Source organism: Giraffa tippelskirchi, chromosome 1, assembly GCF_054371585.1.
Source record: "Giraffa tippelskirchi isolate mGirTip1 chromosome 1, T2T-mGirTip1v1.2.pri, whole genome shotgun sequence".
NCBI lineage: Eukaryota > Metazoa > Chordata > Mammalia > Artiodactyla > Giraffidae > Giraffa > Giraffa tippelskirchi.
In genome coordinates this window covers 143,484,037-143,506,272 of record NC_137275.1, presented here as the reverse complement: position 1 = coordinate 143,506,272, position 22,236 = coordinate 143,484,037, and the positions used below count along the sequence as shown (strand labels likewise).

Here is a 22,236-nt window from a genome sequence, read left to right as displayed (position 1 = left end):
AGAAAAGCTATGACCAACCTAGAACCATATTAAAAAGCAGAGACATTACTTTGCTGACCAAGGCCCATCTAGTCAAAGCCATGGTTTTCCAGTAGTCATGTATGGATGTGAGAGATGGACTATAAAGAAAGCTGAGTGCCAAAGAATTGATGTTTTTGAACTGTGGTGTTGGAGAGAAATGGGCTTCCCTGATAGCTCGGTTGATAAAGAATCTGCCTGTAATGTGGGAGACCTGGGTTCAATCCCTGGGTTGGGAAGATCCCCTGGAGAAGGGAAAGGCTAACCACTCCAGTATTCTGGCCTAGAGAATTCCATACAGTTCATGGGGTTGCAAAGACTCAGACACAACTGAGCAACTTTCACTTTCACTCCATGTTTTTCACTTGGAGAAGACTCTTGAGAGTTCCTTGGGCTGCAAGGAGATCAAATCAGTCCATCCTAAAGGAAATCAGTCCTGAATATTCATTGGAAAGACTGATGCTGATGCTGAAGCTCCAATAATTGGCCATGTGATGAAGAACTGACTCATTGGAAAAGACCCTGATGCTGGGAAAGATTGAAGGCAGGAGGAAAAAGGGATGACAGAGGACAAGGTGGTTGGATGGCAACACCAACTCCTTGGACATGAGTTTGAGCAAGCTCCGGGAGTTGGTGATGGACAGGGAAGCCTGGCGCACTACAGTCCATGGGGTCACAAGGAGTCAGACACAACTGAGCAACTACTGAGCTGATATAGTATTTGTCTTATTGCGACAGGTTTATCTCTGCGTAGTGTCCTCAAAGTTGAGGACACATTGTAGTATATAACAGCATTTCTCTTCTTTTTAAAGTTGAATACTATTCCACTTTATGTATATATCACATTTTGTTTATACACTTATCCATCAATGGACGTTTGGGTTGCTCTTGGCTATTGTGAATAGTACGAATATGAGCATACAAATGTCTCTTTGAAACTCTACTTTCAATTTTGGAAGTGGAATTGCTAGGTCATAAGGTAGGTCTATTTTTAATTTTCTGAGGAGTCATCTTACTGTTTTCCATCATGGTTCTTCTGTTTTATAATCCCACCGAAAGTGTATAAGTGTTCTAGTTTCCTCACATTCTTGCCAACACTTGTTATTTTTTTCTTCTTATTCTTTTTTTGTTTCCGAATAGTAGCCATCCTAATATGTATAAGGTGATATCTTATTGTGGTCTCAGTTTGCATTTTTTGATGATTAGTAATGTTGAGCATCTTTTCGTATCTTTTTTGGCCATTTGTGTACCATCTTTGGGAAAATGTCTATTCAAATTCTGTCCATTTTTATATGTTTCTCTCTTTTCCTATGCTTTCATTTCTTCAATTATTTGACCTTTTGTTGCATCTGTTTCTGGTTCTGCTTCTCCCTGTTTTTCTACTTCTACTAATTCTACTTTTCTTGCTGATTCTGCATACACCTCCCCATTTTTCTATGCTCCTTTTAGTAGCTAGTTTTTCATTGCTGACTCTGCCCTACTTCTGTTTCTCCCTTTTTCAGGGTCTGCTGATTCTGCTGCTTTTTCCACCTTAGCTTCTCCTTTTCCCATGCTTTTCCTTTTTGCAGCTGGTTTTCTTTTTCCTGACTCTATCCCCACTTCTGTTTCCCCACTTATGGTCTGATGATTTTGCTGCTGCTTCTGCCTCGGCTTCTCCTTTCTCCTGCACTTCTCCTTTTCCCATGCTTCTCCTTTTGGCAGCTGTTTCCTTTTGCTGATTCTATCCCCACTTCTGCTTTCCCACTTTTCATGATCTACTGATTCTGCTGCTTGTTCTGCCTCTGCTTCTCCTTTCTCCTGCACTTCTCCTTGTCCCATGCTTCTCCTTTTGGCAGCTGTTTCTCTTTTTGCTGACTCTGTCCCCACTTCTGCTCTTCCACTTTTCAGAGTCTGCTGATTCTGCTGCTTGTTCTGCCTCTGCTTCTCCTTTCTCCTGTGCTTCTCCTTTTCCCATGCTTCTCCTTTTGGCAGCTGTTTCTCTTTGCTGATTATATCTCCACTTCTGCTTTCCCACTTTTCATGGTTTGCTGATTCCGATGCTTGTTCTGCCTCTGCTTCTCCTTTTGCCTTTGCTTCTCCTTTTTCCATGCTTCTCCTTTCGGCAGCTGTTTCTCTTTTTGCTGACTCTGTTCCCTCTTCTGCTTTCCCACTTTTTGTGGTCTCCTAATGCTGCTGCTTGTTCTGCCTCTGCTTCTTCTTTTGCCTATGCTTCTCCTTTCCCTGTGCTTCTCCTTTCAGCAGCTGTTTTTCTTTTGCTGACTCTGTCCCTTCTTCTGCTTCCCGCTTTTCATGGTCTGCTGATTCTGATGCTTGTTCTACCTCTGCTTCTCCTTTTGCCTGTGCTTCTCCTTTTTCCATGCTTCTCCTTTTGGCAACTATTTCTCTTTTTGCTGACACTGTCCCCTCTTCTGCTTTCCCACTTTTCAGAGTCTGCTGATTTTGCTGCTTTCCTGCCTCTGCTTCTCCTTTCTCCTGTACTCTTCCTTTTCCCACACTTCTTTCTGTAGCTGTTTCTCCTCTTGCTGGCCCTGCCCCCCCCATCTTGGCTTTCCCCTGTTTCTGGGTCTGCTGCTGCTTTGTCTTCTGATTCCACCCCTGCTTTTTTTTTTTCCTTTTGCTAATCTGCTTCTCTTTCTGCTAATGCTGATTTCCCTTCTGCTGCCTATATTGATCCTGCTGCTGCTTTTACTTCTCCTTCTTGGTCTCCTAGTTTTTCATACATCATTTCTGACCTCCTTGTAACTTCACTTCTTCATGATCATCACTGGCTACTCCAACCTTGGCTTTACCTTTTGGCTCCACTCAAAACTGCTTGAGATCTGATTTTTTTCAATTTCAAATTACCTCCCACCTGAAAAAAAATTTTCTTAAAAAAAAGAATATATCACTAAAGTCATGGTGCTGTGACTTAGATAGCTGGTTAATCTATGGATTAGCTATTATGTTATGTTCACCTGTAGAGCCGTCAGCCACGGCACAAGCTGAGGAGATGAAGAAGCAAGGAGTGCATGGGACAGAGCGTAACCATTTAGAGCCACGAGGACCGAAGTAACCCTCTGTCCTGAGAAGGGGATAGACCTGAGTGGCAGTAATTATCTCCTCTCCTGGAAGTAGATTAAGGAATGAGTGAGGGATAAGGCAGTAACATAGAGTGAGTTACTCTTTTTAGGCAGTTCAATGAAAAGATATGCGAGAGCATGGAAGAGAGTTAATTAGCAATGTGGAACATTCCTCTCCAGACAAGAAGGAAAGACTGAAAACAAATAAGAGAAAGGAGAATAGAGGGAGCAAAGTTTGTAGCAAGTGGGATTGACTTTAAGGGCACAGAATTGAAAAGTTGAACACAGTTGAAGCTCTGATACCAAATCCTTTGAAATGAGTAGAAAGCAGGGAAAGTTGGCATCTTTCACTCTCATGATGCTATTGAGGTGTTTTATTATTTTTTTTCCTTTCTGTTGCAGGTCCTGAATCTGTGCCCCCTTCCCTTCTCAAAGTTGTGATGAAACCCATAGCAACGGTTGGAGAAAACCACCAGTATCCTCCTGTGAACTGGGCTGCTCTCCTCTCTCCACTTCTGAGGCTAAACTTTGGTAAATAGCACATGTTTTCAGGTCTTCAGACTCTGCTTTTAGGTTGTGTCCTGAATAGAAAGTGAGGTTTTTTGTCACAATTGATAGTGACTAGATGGACCTCTGGGAACTTAAGGTTTGTCTTCTTGGGTGGGACAGCTGGGTTACTTCACTGAGTCACTTTTTAAATAGCTGAGGAGGAGGAGGTTTGAAGACATATACCAGAGGCACTCATCAAAACAGAACTTGACTGAGATGTGCATGCTGCTGGGTGTGCAGTGTAGATCACAGAAAGCCTGATTTGATGGTTATCAGACTGCACTTCCAGAGCTCCAGGTTTCAACAAAATGCCCTATGGGATGCTGTATTAGTTTTCTGTTGCTGCTGTAACAAATTACCACAGACTTAGTGACTTGAAACTATACAGATTTATTATCTTATAGTTCTGTAAGTCAGAAGTCCAACATAGATCTCACTTCACTACGATCAGGGTATCAACAGAACAACATTCCTTCCTTTGTTGCCCAGGACAGTGATGTGGCTTGAAAGTTTCTGTTCCCTGAAAATTCATATGTTGAAATCCTAACCCTCAGTGTGATGGTATTAGGGGGTGGGTCCTTCAAGGGCAATTAGGTCATGAGGAACCCTCATGAATGTAATTAATGTCCTTCTAAAAGAGGTCCACAAAACTTCTCAGTCCACACTGTGAAGACACAGAAAGAAGCCAGCAGACTGCAACTCAGAAAAGGGCTATCACCAGACACCCAACCATGCTGACACCCTGATCTTGGACTTCCAGCCACCAGAACTGTGAGAAATAAGTCTCTGTTGTTTATAAACCACCCAGTCTGTAGTGTTTTGTAATAGCAGTCCAAACAGACTGAGATGGGGAGAATCCATTCCCCTCCCTTTCCCAGCTTCTAGAGGATGCCCACTCCTTGGCTTATGGCTCCCTTTCTTTGTCTTCAAAGCAAGCAGCAGAGGGCTAAAGAATCCTCATGCTGTCATCTTTCGGATTCTCTGAAGGCAGGAAAGGTTTTCCACTTGTAAGGATTCATGTGATTAATGGGTCCCTTTGAATAATCCAGGGTAATCTCCCCATCTCCAGGTCTTTAACCGTAATCACATCTGCAAAGTTCCTTTGCCAAGCAAGGGAACATATTCACAAATTCCAGAGATTAGATGTAGAGAGATTATTCTGTTTATCCTGGGTACTGTGTGGTGAGAGGTAAAGGGAATGCACACCTCTGTTTGTCCAAAGCAAATTCGATGATGGAGCTAGCATATTAGCATATGGAAATTTAGCTTCATATATCAATATTTGCACCCCCACCTCCAAAAAAGAGGGAGCGAGAACAACTTTAACAGTGCTATAAATTATGGATATATATGTGTGTGTGTGTGTGTGTGTGTGTGTGTGTTTGCCATGAATGCTCTGTTATTTACAGTAGGTGCTTACTTACATATGATATACAAAAAGATTTGTATACTATAATTTATGTGCAATTTACGGGATAATCAAAGATGATTTTAACTAAACACAGTTTTTCATTTGAGTGCTTTCATTTGAACCTAATCCTATGTAAGATATGGTGTCACCATACTATATATCCAGAGATTTCATTTGAAAACTATGTTCCCCTGCCCCTCCCCACTTTTATGTGCTATGTTGAAGATGTTAGTATTTTAGTAAAAAGAAGAAAAGGCCTGGTTAGGAAGATGTATCTGCTGATGGGGATCGGGCTTAAAAAAGACTGGATCATTAGAGAATGTGACATCTTTAAATCCTTCCAGATCTGGATTTGTCTATGTACTGAATGCAAGGTGGAGAGGAGAGAAAAAATAGAAATGAGATTTTTAGCTAGAATTTTCTCAAATTTTTAATAGTATTTGAGTCTTTGGGTTTGTCTGGACATTGTAAGAGAAATTTGCCAAGCTAGTTCAAGATCCTTACCAGTTCCAAGACTCAGGCCTCTAATCCAGTAGATACATTCATTTGTTTCACAACTAAAAATGTCTCTTGAAATACCTTATGGTTTGCTGAAGTTCTATTACTGTTAGACATCATACAAAAGTTCTTTTACCTTCAGCTGTATTATTGCAGACAAGTTCCAAGAGGCACCTACCTGCATTACAGATATTCTTCTCCCTTCTTCTCTTTCAGGGGAAGAGATTCAGCAACTGTGTCTTGAAATTATGGTGACCCAGGCACAGTCCTCCCAAAATGTCACTGCACTGTTGGGAATGTGGGTGATGCCACCTCTGATCCATGGCCTGAGTGTAAGTAGTAATTAAGGGTGTTGAGCAACAGGAGGGTATAGTTGTTGTGGGGGAGATCAACATTCATTTGGGTATGAGTTCTCAAAGTCGAGGGTGGACAAATGGGATCTCACAAAGAGTGAGTAATTGACAGTAGCTGGCCAGGAGATTGGAAAATTGTGGAACCTGAAACTGTGCCGTAGCTGTCACCATGTATGCTTTCGACTTTTCATGCTTTTCATGTTTATTACAAGAAAAAGGGAAAATGATGATCAGAGATACTCAAGTTGCTTTCTCAAGACCACACAGGTAGAAAGTTGTAGAGTTACTGGAACCTGGGTTTATTTGTTTATATGATCTACATAATCATTACAGCAGGGATTAAAAGAAAGGCAAATCCACATGCTTTGGAGAAACAATCCCTCATCCCTACCTTTCACAGAAAGGCAGCAATTAAGGTGAGCCTTGAAAGCTTGGTAGGATTTTATTAGGCATCAAATTAGAGACCCCAGAGGATGTAAGTGGGAGGGTGTAGGGGGAGAGAGTAGAACATCTCTGTCCTTAGGTGTTCAGCTTGAGTAAAGTGCTGAGGAAGAAGTGATCCATCCTAGTCTTTGTGATAGAAGTGGCAGCAGCTTCCAGGGTATAGACTAAGGATAGGTAGGAAGAATGGGGTGAGATTATTTAAAGATATGAAATAAGCAAAGATGTATCATTTCGGCTACATTTCAAATTAGGCTACATTTCAAAAAAAGCCTATTCCATGATTCCTTAGAGAGGAATTCCTTAGGGAGGTTCACCAATTGATTATGAACTAAATGATCTCCTTTTTTTTATTCTTCTATTCCTAGAGGCTTTAATTCTTTGAGAATGGTGAAAAGCGCTCTTATTATTTCATCTTTTTTTATGTATGTAATCATCTTTATTGTAATTCATGAGTGCATTAAAAACTGATATGGATCTCTTTATTAACACATGTAGATTCTCATGGGCATCTGCTTTTTACTTTTACTTGAGAATGGTAAAAGGGGTCAATATCGTAGTATCATTCCATCAAGTTCTAAACTCTTAGGAAGCCTGGGAGGCCCTCTTAGGGTTTCCAGGTCACCATACTGTCTGCCGAACTGCCCACACTCAAGTATCTTCTGGAATTCCTTATAAATCTCAATAGGCACCTGGGCAACAGGACACTCTGTTACTCTGCTCGTTTTTAAGGTGCATTTCCAGGGCTAAACATTGTGCCCAAACATTTTCAAATTGCCCCGGCTAATCTTCCAAGTAGTCTGTTACTCACTTTACTAATCTCCCTGCCAGATAAAGGACCCCAAAGCTTTGTTAACCACAAAGAAGTTAGGCAAGGCTCCTTTTCTCTTCCCAGGTCAAGTTATTTGGAATCCCAAAAGAATGCTGGTATCAAAAGTGGAGGACAGTAGTCTTTCCCGAAAAAGCCCTTGTCTTTTGACTTTAGTCTCTCTCTACTCTGCTTTTTTTTAAAAAAAAAGGTTTCCTACATCTCCTAATTCTTTTTAATTGAAGGTCAGTGTTGTTGACATCTGCATCCTTTCTGTAGCTGCTATTACCTGTCTGCTCCAAGCAACTCCCATCTAGCTGCCATTTAATGAGCACTTGTTACGTTCCTCCTACTGGTAAGCACTCAGTGAACACTGTCAGTCATCAGATTTAATCTCTCTTCAACCCTGACAGGGGCTTCCCAGGTGGCACTAGTGATAGAGAATCCACCTGCCAGTGCAGGAGATGAAAGAGACACAGGTTTGATCCCTGGGTCTGGGAGATCCCCTGGAGAAGGGAATGGCTATCCACTCCAGTATGCTTGCCTGGAGAATTCCATGGACAGAGAGGCTTGGCAGGCTACAGTCCATGGGGTTGCAAAAGAGTCGGACACGACTGAGCATGCATGCACATGTACAACCCTGACAGGCCAATTTTTTTACAGTTCTATTGAGTTATAATTTATATTCCATAAAATATGGCTATTTTAAGTGTATAATTTGATGAGTCTTAGTACATTTATACATTTTCATCCATCACCAATGGCATTTCCACCACCCCCAAAAATTCCATTGGGCCTACTTATAGTTAATCCCCACTCCCAATCTCAGACCCCGGCTACCGTTGATCTTCTTTTAGTCTCTATAATTTTGCCACTTTAAAGACCTTTCATATAAATTTACATTTCATATAAATTTTAGGAATTCTTTAGAATGGAATCATACAATATGAAAGCTTTTGTTTCTGACTTATTTCACCTCTGAGAAGTAGATTTTTTTTATTATTTCCATTTTACAGGTTGATAAACTGAGGCAAATAGAGGTTAAGCAAAGCTCATATAGCTCATCAATGAAAACACTGGCTGACTCAAAAGCGTATGCCTTGAACACTGTTCTATTAATGCTTCCTTCCTTTTAAATCATCTATAATTCTAACTGCTTGTTTTCTTGATCTCAGGTATTTTTCTAGGTTTTAGTTATCCTTCCATTTCTCCTTTAAATCTGTCCTTTTTTTTTTTTTTTTTTTACATTTGTCTTTGATTAGGAACCTTTCTTATTATCTTTGGTAATTAACAAACTGTTTATAAATTCATTTTTTAAATTATGTACCTTCTCATTTAAAAAAAAAGATCTGAAATGGCATGTTCTTTAACATGAAATCTTGTGTAACTCATGCAGCTACATTTATCTTCTTAGAAATTTACCGATTTTTGTCAGATTTTATTTTTTAAAACACTTCTTTCAGACTTGCTGCTCCTTTAGTATCATACTTAACATTTCTAAGAATTTGTGAAGCCTGCTTCCTTACAGTCTATGGCTCATAGCTATCATTACTGGACCCCTTCTTAGCTATCCTGAACTCTAAGACACTATGGTCAGTTTCACATGCTCGGCTGGTTCTTCTTGGCTCAGAATTGGCCCCAGAACTCCTGTTCCCCGGATTATTTTCCCATGCTTTCTCAGAAGAAGAAATGAATAATATCAGCTATTCTGTTTAGCCAACTTCCTGCAGTTGAGCCTTCATCTCCAGTAGCTTTTCTTGCTAGAGAATGTGACCTTTTAATTCTGAATAGCAACTGTCATGTGCTTTGAGAAGTAGCATTTTATTCCCCTCACTGGAAAGACCCAAGATTTGAGATGAGTGGTTCACAGATGGATTGGCAGATACCATATATCCACACAAGCACCCTAGATCAGAAGTTACTGCAGCAGCTAACATCACAGGCATTGGTGGTCCATTGGCCCATGAAGCTGCGGGGACATGAGGGTCTAGGAAGCAACCTGAACCTTTTAAAATTTCATTTTACCCTCAGAAACGGTGATGACCTAGAGGTTGTAAGCATTACAAACCCAGACTTGCCTGTTTATATCTGACCTCTTCGGTTTCTCTTTCAGCTGAATATCAAGAAATACCTTCTCCTATCTGTGCCTTCATGGATAAAACATGTCTCTGATGAACAGATCGTGGGTTTTGTTGAAAGCTTAATGGTGGCAGTTTTTAAAGCAGCTTCCCCACTCTCCAGTCCTAAGTTACGCTCAAGTGCCTTACAGGGCCTGAGTCAGGCCATGAAACTGCCCAGCCCTTCCCACCACCTCTGGAGTCTGCTCAGCGAAGCTACTAGGAAAATTTTTGACCTCCTGCCAAATAAGATTCGGGTGAGGAACAAAAATATTTGCATTCCTGACAATTTGTGTTTGGGATTTTTTAAAGCCTTTTTGGCAAAGCAGGGAGGTGTATGTTTTTAAGAATGTGGTGGGAAGACTAGCAAGAAATAACCACATTCTTCACTAAGAATATTTGCTTCCAAAATCTAAATTGAGGTTGAAAATTTAGAACCAAAGTTTTGAGCATGCTTTGAAGCAGGTTAACCAGTGTAGCACCAGGAAATTTGCTCTCAGGTCTTTTATCAAATGCCTGTAGAAGATAAGCAAGTTCAGAAACTCTTACACCTGGGGAATCCTTGGGCATATTGTCCAACACACTTAATATTTGCATCAGGTGACTTAATACTAGCTTTGCCCCCCCCCACCCAACAGACTTCTGAAACGTAGTTGTACAAAGAAGTAGAAAATCCATCTAGAATGATGGATTCTGATCAGGAGAAAAAAGTACAGCCAAACAAAATACACCAAATAACAGGAAAGATGCTGTATAAATGGTAAAAAATTTGCCACAAGTTTTGGCTTGGTTAAAATTAAAATATCATCAGCTGCTGTTCATGGAGATAAGCAAAGCTAAAGATTTGTCAGAGCAGTGACAATATACGTGTTATCTTACACTGTATTTTGACATGCTTGGAATTTTTCTTTACCAGAGAAATGATCTAGAGCTGTATATCAGTGTAGCAAAGTGCCTCTCGGAAATGACAGATGATGAAGCCAATCGGGTTGCCCAGATTACTGAGGTAATAACATATCCATGTGTTTTTTCATTATTGAGATGGGTATTACAATTGATATGGTTATAGCATCCTTTTGGCTGAAGCTCACTTTGTTTCATATTTGTTAGTTACTGGCCAATTTCAGGAAACTCTCTTTCACTGTGGGGTCTCATGTCCAGCCTAGTATGGTTGGATATATAGTAGTGTAAATGGGTAGATGAATGAATAACTTTTTTTTTTCAACTGGAGTATAGTTCCTTTACAATGTTGTGCTAGTTTCTATTGTACAGAGAAATAAATCAGCTATATGTTATGTACATATATCCACTCTATTTTGTATTTCCTTCCCATTTAGGTCACCACAGAGCGTTAAGTAGAATTCCTTGTGCTATACAGTAGGTTCTCATTAGTTACCTGTTTTAGTCATATTAGTGTATATTTGTCAATCCCAGTTTCCCAATTCATCCCGCCTCCCCATTCCCTTCTTAGTGTCCATACATTTGTTCTCTATTTCTGCCTTGCAAACAGATTCATCTGTACTGTTTTTCTAGATTCCATATATATGCATTAATATACGATATTTTTCTCCTTCTGACTCACTTCACTGTGTATGACAGTCTCTGGTCCATTCACATCTCTACAAATGACCCAGTTTCATTCCTTTTTAGGCTGGGTAATATATATTCCATTGTATATATGTAGTAGTATAAATGGACAGATGAATGATAACTTTTTAACCTAATTAATCACACTTTATCAAGAACATTTTAGTGTTCCCTATGGGTAAAAAGCGTTAGTTGCTCAGTTGTGTCTGACTCTTTAAAACCCCATGGACTGTAGCCTCTGTCCATTGAATTCTCCAGAAAGATCCCCTGGAGAAATGGCTACCCACCCAGTGTTCTTGACTGGTGAATTCCAGGGACAGAGGAGCCTGGCAGGCTACAGTCCATGGGCTTGCAAAGAGTCGGACATGACTGAGCGACTAAGCATGGCACAGCTCAAGCAATTTAATAAGAAAATGCTTGAGAGAATGGACTCTGGAGCCTCACTGCCCAGGTGTGAAATCCAGTCTCTAATTTACTAGCAATGTGACCTTGGTTAAGTGTCATATTCTCTCTCTGCCTCGGTTTCCTGATCTATAAAAGGGAAATAATAGCGCATACCAATTAGGGTCGTTTTGAGAGTTAAATGACTTAATCCATGTTAAGTTGTTGGAAAAGTACCTGACCCAAAGCAAGGACCCAGTAATAACTTATTATCATAATTATGACATAAATGTAATGTATTATATCTTGTTATTATATTCATGTTGTACAGTTGGAAGTTAATATAATTTACTTTGTGGTACCTAAAGCTCAAAGTGGCTATGTTACTCATAGCGTTTCTAAAGTGCCATTCAGAACATTGTCACTAGAACATTCTAAATTGTGTTCTGAGAAGGCAATGGTACCCCACTCCAGTACTCTTGCCTGGGAAACCCCATGGACGGAGGAGCCTGGTAGGCTGCAGCCCATGGGGTCGCGAAGAGTCGGACATGACTGAGCGACTTCACTTTCACTTTTCACTTTCATGCATTGGAGAAGGAAATGGCAACCCACTCCAGTATTCTTGCCTGGAGAATCTCAGGGACGGAGGAGCCTGGTGGGCTGCCATCTATGGGGTCGCACAGAGTCGGACGCGACTGACACGACTTAGCAGCAGCAGTAGTCCCCCATAGAGTATGTGTTCTGCTGAGCCCTGTGTTTTTCTATTCATTTCTAGAAAGAACAGAGATAAGAAGGTACAGGTGAAGAGCTGAGACTCCTTGGGTTTCAGTTCTTACTCAGTGGCAAGTTCCCTAACTTCTGTGCCTCGGTCTCCTCATCTGTAAAGGAGGTGATAATAGTAATCTATTGCTCAGTGTTACTATGAGAATGAAATGATTAATACAGTGGTCCTCAAACTTTTTGGTCTCAGGGCCATTTTAGTGTCTTAAAAATTATCAAGGACGTCAAAGAGCTTTTGTTTATGTGGGTTATATCTGTCAATGTTTACCATGTTAGAAATTAAAACTAGAAAGTTTTTAGAACATTACTAAAAGTAGTAATAAATCCATTGCATCTTAACATATAAGAAAAAATTTTTTCCAAAAAACAGGTTAGTTTAGAAAATTAGAAAAGTGTCATTGTCTTACATTTTGTAAGTCTCTTCAGTGTCTTCATAGAAGACAACTGGATTTTCATGGCTGCTACGTCATTCAATTTGTTGTGATGTCGTTTTGGTGAAGTATGTGAAGAAAATCCAGCCTCACACAGATACAAAGGTAGAATGGGGAAGAGTGTTAGCAGTCTTTTCAGATAACATGTGGATATCTTTCTTTGGTATTGTACCAAAACTCAGCAAGTGGTGATTTCTTATAGGTTAGTTGCAATGTGGAATCTGAAACCAGATCAGTGAACTTCACATACTCTGTTACAGTAAAATCCGTTGGTCCATTGCACTGTGGATCTTTTACCAATGCATGATTTTATAAGATACTATTGCAAGATTTGTAAGATATATTGGTCATTTGGAAAATATTGAGTCAGTAAATTTTGAAAATCTTCCAAATGTTGTTTATAAACATCAAAGCATCATATCTGTCACTATTACCGGCAATCTCATCAGAAAAGTCTTTTATGTGTATATGTCTTATATATATCTTGAGAAGCTGCCAAAGTCATAATAGCAGATACAGATTTTGCAAAAATCTAATTTTCGCTTAAAAGCACACATTTTGTCATTGGCACTAACTACTGTCAAGTATTTTCCTTAGAAATGGCAGTCTCACTTCCTTCACTTTTAAAAAAATAATCAAATATTCAGTTTTCATAACCATAGTTTGTTTATCAATCATTCTTTCAAGTAAATGGTGGTCTGTGAAAAGAGTGGCTATTTCAGCTCACAACTCACTCTAACAACTTTCTCCTTGAGACGAACATCACACTTGGGGGTGCAGCACAAGACCTTTATGCATACTTCCCATTGGGTCATACAGAACATTACAAAGATGTATATTCAAGGGCAGAGGTTTAACAAAACTAGTAATTTTATTGTTTACAAGGGTATTTTAAATGAAACTAACTTTTTAAAAAATTGCCAGTGTCAGTAAAAAATATAATGAATATTACTCCTGTTTGGGGTCTATTATGAATACAGTTTGACCTCACAGACCCTCTCTTCTAAAAGGGTCTTGGGGTCCCCCAGGGGTCTATGTACCAAACTTTGTGAAATGCCAAATTAACACAGGTTAAGTGCTTCAAATGTGCCTGGCACATTGTAAGTACTGTATTTGTCGGTTATCATTGTTATTATTTGTGTGTCTTTACTAAATATCCTCACCAGTTGACCCTTGAAATCATTGATGGTTTTTATGAGAAAACAAAAAGTGACATTACAACTGTCTATAGGTACATTTTGAGACAGCACACAGGCAGATGGGTTACACAGTGCAGGAAACAAACAGTTTCAGCATTTGGAGTGGTAATCAACTTCAAACTCACCCTTTCTCTTTTGCCCTTGCCCCAAGGTTCTGTAACAACTTCAGTTAATTTAATAGCAGCTGAACAATTTGCTTTTTTTGCAGAGTAGCCTAGAAAAGGCTGCCTTTGTCAGGCTCTACTTGGTCTCTCAAGGACGATTCCCCTTGATGGGCTTGACTGATGTGCTCAGTGTTGCTGTCCGGCACCGTGAGAAAGACACACTGGCCTGGATGACACTGCACAGCTTGTACCAGGCACGGATTGTGAGCCACGCCAACACTGGTAAGGCCAGCCAGGGAGAACGTCAGCACAGACAAACATGCCTTACCATCTCTTTGAGGTTATTATTGTTTCCTCAACTTAAAAACTAGTTTAGGGTTTCTTGACACGGGTGAGGACTTGTTACCCCCAGATGAGCAGCACCTGGGATAGAAAAGCACAATTACAGCTCACAGCATCAACTCTTCAGAGGTGAGAATAAGTTGTGTTGGAGCTTTGGATCTCATATTTGGCCCTCCAGGCCCACAGAGACATAAGCAGGTTTACCAGATTGAATCTACCTGCTTCTGTTTTTCAAACAGATAGATGCTAATGGATTCTGCCTGATGTTTTCATGAACATGGCTTTTGGGTGGTCATTTAACAAACAGAAAAAGAAAGTGGCAACCACAAATTAAATAGTTATTCCAGAGAAGAACTTCTCAGGGGTGAAAAGAATAAAATCTGGACACCCTGACTACATCCTCACACCAGAAACTGCAGGCCTGAAGCTCTGCTAATGAATGGTGCAACTTTTAGGCCATTTTAGACATTTATGCTGTAATAATTATCTAAGGAGAGAGCTCCCCCAACCCAGTGCTCTGTGACAGCTTGGAGGGGTGGGAGGGGAGAGGGGGGCTAAGAAGGGAGGGGATAAATGTATACCAGGGGCTGATTCATGTTGATGTATGACAGAGGTCAACAAATATTGTAAAGCAGTTATCCTCTAGTTAAAAATTAATAGGAGGAAAAAAATAAAGAGGGAGCTCTCTCATTTCTCCTCCATGCCTTTGGTCATATGCTTGTAATTTTCCGAATCTGTGTTCAGGTCCTGATCAGATTGGACGTGACTAGAAGGCCCTTGTAAGCCATATTCTCCATCTCTTGTATTTTAAAGGCTATGAGAGAACACTGACAAATACAATTTAAATACTCTTTGCAAGATTGTGTAGGAAATTTTTATTCCTCTTCCTCTTTGGTAACTGAGATAGTTGTCTCCTGTCCACATTAGTGCCTGCCCAATGAAAAGTGAAACTGTGATGAAAAATGAGATGTTTTCACTCGACCTCAGAAGTATATTTATCTGGTAGAAAACTAGTAGGTGTTCCCAGTTAAGCATGAAGATACATGAAAGAAACAAATAAATCTGATACTGCCTTTGGTCGTAACCAGCTGGCCTTCAAATTTAGTTTGAATTTTGAAGTGGTAAGAGTTTTGAAAAGGTCAAGAGTAGGAAAGTGCTTCCTTCATTTTTTTTTCATTAATATTTTCTTTTTTGTCTTATTCACCTAATACTAGTGGTGGTTAACCTCTTTGGGGTCATAGGTCATTTTCAGGTGGGGTGAAAATTTCCCTTCAATATGTGGGTGTAGGTACTGGCACAAACACAGTGCCATTTTCCTCTCATGCAATAAATTTTGAAGATCTTTCCAAGTAGTCTTTGCTGTGCTGGGAATCCTTACTTTTAAAAGGAAAAAATAATATTTATGTTAATGTTTGTTCTCTCTTTAGCCTAATACAGCTGGGTTTTGGCTTTTTTTTAGTGTCTTTAGGATAGGTATTCTGTATGATTTTATCATAAATTGAGAACTTTAAGCAAGGGAGGACTATAAGAACAATTAATTATCAAAGATTTAACACTACTAACTAGTGGGCATGCCCAGTTTCTCCCAGTGTTTAGTGTTGAGAAATTCCAGTAAATGCATTTGACTATTTTATCAGGTTTGAATAATAAATTACCTTTTAAAAATAAAGACCAAAATAAGGTCATCTGATGTGAATAGTATCAAAAACAAATCTCTCTTGAGTGAGAACAAGTCTCAGGTACCATGAGAGGACTTGTAACTGTTGTATAGAGTCCTCAGTGGGTCTTTGCTTTAGTTATGATAATTATTGTTGATCTATCTTACATTGCAAAGAAAAACCATGGTCTGGTAATACATGTCCTTTTGTTTCAGGCGTGTTGAAGAGAATGGAATGGCTCTTGGAACTGATGGGTTATATCAGAAATATTGCTTACCAGTCAACGTCTGTTCAGAACGTGGCTCCTGATGAGGTACAGTCTAGAGGAGTCATTTGTGGCTTTCTTAAAATACAGAGTATATTTAGTCTCCCAAAAGAGGAACATGTTGCTGCTTGCAGCTCTCTTTCCTCCCTTCATTTTTGGGAAACAAAGATGACAATTCTCTGACATCACAAGGAAACGGGTGTTCTTACCAGAATCTTGAAGATGCCCACAGCTGTCCTTTGAAAAATATTATCAGTGGAACACCTCCCTTAACAGGCAGCACACAGACATTCTAGCTAGAGGGGTTATCTAGGGTCCTGTGTACTTGAGCTGGATCCCACAAAGACTGTGGGGTACAGGGCTCTGGCCTCCACCGTGGTCCAGAGCTTGGCTTTAAACACCTGGTTTGAAGGGGTTCCTGAAGTGTGTGCAAGTAATCTATGTTTGTGCCAGTACTTACACGCACATATTGAAGGGGAATTTTCACCCCACCTGAAAATGATCTGTGACCCAAAGAGGTTAACCACCACTAGTATTAGGTGAATAAGACCAGAAAAAAAACAAAAGATTAATGATAAAAAATGAAGGAAGCACTTTCCTATTCTTGCCATTTTCTTGACTCAACTGTGCATTTTTTTTTTTTTTGTATTTTTCCATAGCCATGTTTCATAGATCTACTGTTTACTTGTGTGAGTAAAGTATGCGTAACCTGGGATATTGTTTGATATTCTGCCCAGCTTTTCTGCAGAGCTGTGTGTCTTTTTAAAATTTTCATTAATGAGATTAGGCATTTTAAGAGATTGAGGGGTACTTTTTAAGCTTTTTTTTGAGCTTTCCCCTTCTTCTTATTTCCAAAGTTTATATTAACTTTCTCTGCTTTCTTACAAAAATCTTTTGAAACTTAGAAAATACAAATAAGGAGAAAGAAGAATCATTTAAATCACAGTATTGCAGTAACTCAGAGGTAGCCCTTGTTATCACCATTTCTATGTGTGTAGTCTATAAAATCTAAATGCATGGATTCTAAACAGATTTTTTTAATGCATATGGCAAGTCATATGTTGTTTCTGTTCAAAAACAGAATATACTATACATATTTTTGAAAATTAGTTTTGGCCACATGATAATAAACCTTAATATCCCTGTTCATATCTCTCTTAATTAATTTTTAAATCTCTTTGAAAACACCAAAACAGAGGAGGAATGTTTGGATCTCAGTATGATTAGGCATTAAGTAAATTATGTTCCTCTTGAAATGTTAGAACAATAATAATGAAACTGTTGGGCCTTCTCTACTCACGAAAGAGGATCCATCAAACCTTCTGAAACCCCAGAATGTCTCTTCATTAAGCATGGAAACGGTTTGCTATCCCATCCAGTTCCTCTTCTGGGGTAGGGGTGGGGCAGGAGGAAGGCTTGGGTGAAGGGGAAGATAACATTTCCTCAGAATGTGAGCTGTTTGTGGGGACATGTGTTACTTTGCACTGTTAAAGTGTGTAACTTAACCCTGTTTCTCCTTCTGCCATAGGCTTTGGACTTCTTGTTGCTGATATTTGCAGCCGCAGTGGTTGCATGGGCAGACCACGCTGCCCCTCTCCTCCTCGGCCTCAGTGCCAGTTGGTTGCCATGGCATCAGGAAAATGGCCCAGCTGGGCCAGCATCAAGCTTGCTTGGCAGGAGTCCATTACACAGGGTCACTCTGCAGGAGGCTCTCACTCTCCTTCCCAGTAGCATGCCTCTTCTGCTGCAGAAAGAGCCATGGAAGGAACAGACCCAGAAGGTGAGGCGGGCAGCCACCTGCTTGTCAGGGCAGGCGGCCATTTTCTCTTCTGCAGTTTCTGCTGTAGAATTGCAGTGGGAGACAGTGAAACCTGAGTCACACAACAGGCTTTCTTACTCGGTCTCACATCTCAGCCAGATGCAGGGCCTCAGAGATTGAGGGTAACTGCTGACTGAAAACAACAGTGATAATGGCAACAACTTGCTTACAGTTAGGGGTGAGGTGGAAAGAAAAGCTTGTGCTTTTTATTTGTTGAAGACTTATGTGTTCTTGATCCTGGGGATAAAAGATGAGTAATTCTCTGAAAGCTCAAAATTTCATAGTAAGGACAGACAGGAAGGCAAGTTCAAAATTGCAAGATGGTACGATAAGGATGAGCTTCCCCGGTGGCTCTCAGTGTTAAAGAATCCACCTGCCAATGCAGGAGACACAGGTTTGATCCCTGGGTTGGGAAGATCCCCTGGAGTAGGACATGGCAACCCACTCCAGTATTCTTCCCTGGAAAATTCCATGGACAGAGTGGCCTGGTGGGCTACAGTCCATGGGGTCACAAAGAGTCGGACATGACAGAGCATGCTCACACGTGATAAGGATACAGTTGATGAACAAAGGAGGGGGTGATCAGCAATGCATGGGGGGAAATCTTCCAGGGGAGCTGTGAATCTGGAGTACCCATCTTTTACCATATTTAAGGCTCCCAACAGCTCATTCCATGTAGTAGCCACGTTCCAGGCACTTCTGGCCTGTGCTAGATACCATGGGGAGATCTGTAAAGGCCTAATATCATCACCTTTGCCCTCAGGAAAACACAAACTATAGGGAGTACCTTTTGGTTTTTAATACTGAGTTTCCCCAGGCTACTAGCTGTCCTGCAGAGCATATGAAAATGAGGTACATCCTATATTTCTTATTGCATGGCTCTAACCTGTCTTGAATTGTCAATTGAAGGATTTTTTTTGAATCCCGTTTAATCAAACTGGATCTTTATAAGGCTGAAAGCTTATAGCCAACTTTTTGTGGCTTACTCTTAAAATCTGAACCTTAGTCTTTAAAAATATTTTTGAACTGTGGACCCACAGTTTAGCCATGAACAACTCCATTGAACATCTCAAATAAAATGCCTTTGTTTTCTTAAACCTGATAAGCATTAGTGTTATTACCTCTAATTTTGTATTTTCTTTTTCACTTTATTTCTGGTCTAGGACACCCTGTTCATTTTGGACTACAGCATAGACATCTGTACAGCATCTATTATGTATTTGTAGTACTTGATTTATTTACTTACAGCAGGATATGATAAAACAAAATTGAGGAAAAGAAAGAAAAAATTTTAATTAAAGCAGGGAATTAGGAATATTTTATTTTTCTGTTTTCTTTTCAACCCACATTCTATGTCTAGTACCTATGACTAGTGTTTTTTAGTGAGTCAAGATAGGGAACATTCAGTCAATGAAATTACCCAGTATCTAATTCAAAAACAATTTTGGCTATACCTGGGAGATCAGTCAAACTCATGAGTACATGGAGTTTCTACCTTGTTTGCAGGATTTATTTGCAGTTAACATGCTTGGGTCTACCTAGCAAATTGTCTTATGCCTTTTCTGTTGCATTTCAACTTGGCTTCATATCCATTTGGGTACAAACTATTCTTAGCTACAGAAATATCTTTTAGTAACAGGGGCTTACAGCTGATGTGTTTACCCACTTACTGCCCACCTAGGAGCCTAGGCCTGATGCACACGGAACCAGGTGGCAGGCAGCATGGTGTGAAGGAGTGTGAGGCTTTGAAGCTAGGTGTACTTGGGTTCAGATCTTGACTCTGCCAGTCATGGGGAATGGACTTGGGCAAGGCTCTTACCCTTTCTGGGGCCTCTTAGAGTGATGAGAGAGAATGTTCATGGCACACCAGAGGCCCTCTGAGCCCCTGTCTACCACACTCTTAAGCTATAGTAGGTCCCAGGATAATCAGTGAAAGAAGGAGGTTTGACATTGCTGGGTCATTTAACTGAGGGCTGTTTCCAACATTCCCATCTCTTGTGCCTGGTCACATCTCCTCTTCACTCTCCCAGCCCAGGCAGGTATTATCTGGGGACTACTGTCCTGTTAGGCATATGTGCAGGTCCAAGAGTTTGAATGATGTCTTACCGATCCTGAGATTGTTTTCACTGATACCATTCTTCATTTTCGCTCTAGTTCATTGACTGGCTGTTCAGCATCATGGAAAGCCCTAAGGAAGGACTCTCAGCAAAATCCAAGGATCTTTTAAAAGGTATTACTTTCATCCTTTATGCCCAGCATAGGTGAAAAACATCCAGCGTTGTCTGTACTGGAGAACAGCATCCTAGTGTATGCTGGCTCCTGAAAGGGCTCATGTTGGTTCAATTTAGAGAAGTAATCTGAAGCTGTCACCAGTATGGCATTTTGGAATTAGAAAGTAGATTTAAAAAGAAGAGTTCCATGGCCTTTAAGTGGTTTTTTAAATGTTTTATGGTAATCATAAAATATGACTAAATAAAAATTCAGAAAAGTAAAAAAAGAATAAGCAAAGTGGAATCCAGAATCCCATTGCGCAATGACAATTTTGATTATTTTTCCTAAGTGTTAACCCCTGTGTGTAAGTTTTAACATTTTTATAATCATAGCCAATTGATAAATGTACATACACACTTTGAGTACTGCTTTTACTTTAAAATTATTAAAAGCATTTTAACCTGTTCTTACAGTAGCTTCATAAGTATTTTTCATGGCTGTATAGTATTTTGCCGGGGGAATTGGACATTTCCCATGCTTCCAGGCATTTAGATGGTTTTCATGTTTTTTATACATCTTTATTGACTGTTAAACTATGACTGCAGGATCCACAAATATAAGCAGTCTTTCTGTGAAAATTACGTAGATGTTTTTACTCAATCCTCAAACATCTTCTGGGTGTTGGTTCTGTGGTCCAAGACAGCTTGTACTGTCATCCACACCTTGGGACTTGGGGGTCAGGATCCTCCCATTGGCTGCCACTGATGCCCCTGACATGCTTTAAGTTAGTGCACTGGAAAGTCTTACCTTGGGAAAGTTGCCTGTTGGCCTACTCTTGTGATAACTGACCATATTTTGCTTTAAGTATGGTGTAATGTAGTGATTGCCTAACAAGCAAGAATTATCTAATGTATTGTTCCTACCTCTAAAGTGGGTGGGAGGGCATGTGTAGGAAGGTGATTCTGATCAACCACAGAGCTTCCCTGAGGATCAGAGCAGTGGTCTGACATATTTCACTTGGCCATTGCCAAGAAACTTGCTACTAGGACTTCCTCTACTTATTTTCCTTGGGGAGTTTGGACTCATTTTTAACGGCCATGGGTCTATAATACCATTGGTTGTTCCCAATATATACTGTCTTAGGTCATGAAGATAACAGTTAATTCCAGTGAGAGAAATTGTTATTTGGGTCAAGGAAGTACATGTTCCCTTGGTCATATATTCAAGGGCTTATTAGAGTCACACATAATTATTGTGTAACTCTGGCTTATCTTCATTCTCTCACACTATTATACTTTAAATAATATCAATATATTGATATTTATATTCATATTCTAAAATAAGATATATAATAAGGTACCTAGAGGGATTACACACAACTTCCTTACTTTAAGTTGAGCCCATGAGCCTAACTTCATTACAGGATCAGTTTGTTTACCTTTTAATAAAATATTTAGTGGAAAAGTCATATTCGTGTAGAAAAGTGCACAAGTAGATTTTTACAAAGGGAACATACCTATGTAGTCAGCACTTGGATTAAGAAAAAGAGCATCACCAGCATCCCAGAAGTCAGTTTGTTTTAATTCTGTGGAATTTCCCACTAACTGGTTGCAAAGTAACTTAAAAAAAAAACCTTTTCCTCAACCTTTACTAATGGTTTCTTCCATTAAAATTCTATCTAAGGCATGATAGTAATTCTTAAAGATTAGCCAAGCAGGAGCAAGTCAAGTTCTGTTCTGACACCTTTTTGATCTAAATAATCTTTTCAAATGTAACTGCACCAAATGCAACAGTGTGCTTTCTTTTTTGTCCCCTTTAGCTACCCTGCTGTCCTTGAGAGTTCTCCCAGAGTTTAAGAAGAAAGCTGTATGGACCAGAGCCTATGGTTGGTGAACAGCTTCTCAGTAGCCAGCAACATTCTTAGCTGGATGAGGAAAACCATATAGGCAGAAGGAATTTTTCAGAATTCGTGTCTGGGATTGCTGAGACATGATGCAGAGAGCTCAAGGGCATGAAAGGGTGGCCACACAACTCATAGTTTGAACAGTGCATGCCTGGAGAGGTTGCTTTGGTACCCAGGCCAGTTGAGATTGAAATAAGAACTTGAATTTTATTTGGCTGAGATCAATCTGAAGGTTTTCTTTTGTGAAAATTTGACTATATCATCTCCTCCCTGCTAAATTCTAGTAAAACAATCTTGTGAAA

General features: G+C 39.9%; 1 protein-coding gene across 12 annotated transcripts in view; it reads left to right on the top strand.

Annotated features, from left to right (window-relative positions):
* Positions 1–22,236, top strand: part of FOCAD (focadhesin) — a 301,886-nt gene extending 279,650 nt beyond the window's left edge. For 10 of the 12 annotated variants that reach the window (XR_014076742.1, XM_081569987.1, XM_081569967.1 and 7 more), the window contains 9 exons: positions 3,480–3,608; positions 5,752–5,867; positions 9,251–9,511; positions 10,171–10,260; positions 13,841–14,018; positions 15,952–16,049; positions 17,530–17,781; positions 19,975–20,050; positions 21,851–22,236. Coding sequence is in view for 10 of the 12 variants with exons in the window: in XM_081569987.1 (XP_081426113.1) it covers positions 3,480–3,608; positions 5,752–5,867; positions 9,251–9,511; positions 10,171–10,260; positions 13,841–14,018; positions 15,952–16,049; positions 17,530–17,781; positions 19,975–20,050; positions 21,851–21,924 (1,274 nt within the window). In the remaining 2 variants the exon portion in view is untranslated. Of the gene's footprint in view, positions 1–3,479; positions 3,609–5,751; positions 5,868–7,382; positions 7,493–9,250; positions 9,512–10,170; positions 10,261–13,840; positions 14,019–15,951; positions 16,050–17,529; positions 17,782–19,974; positions 20,051–21,850 lie in introns of those variants that run through there. The other 2 variants (XR_014076743.1, XM_081569977.1) reach the window with 1 other exon arrangement.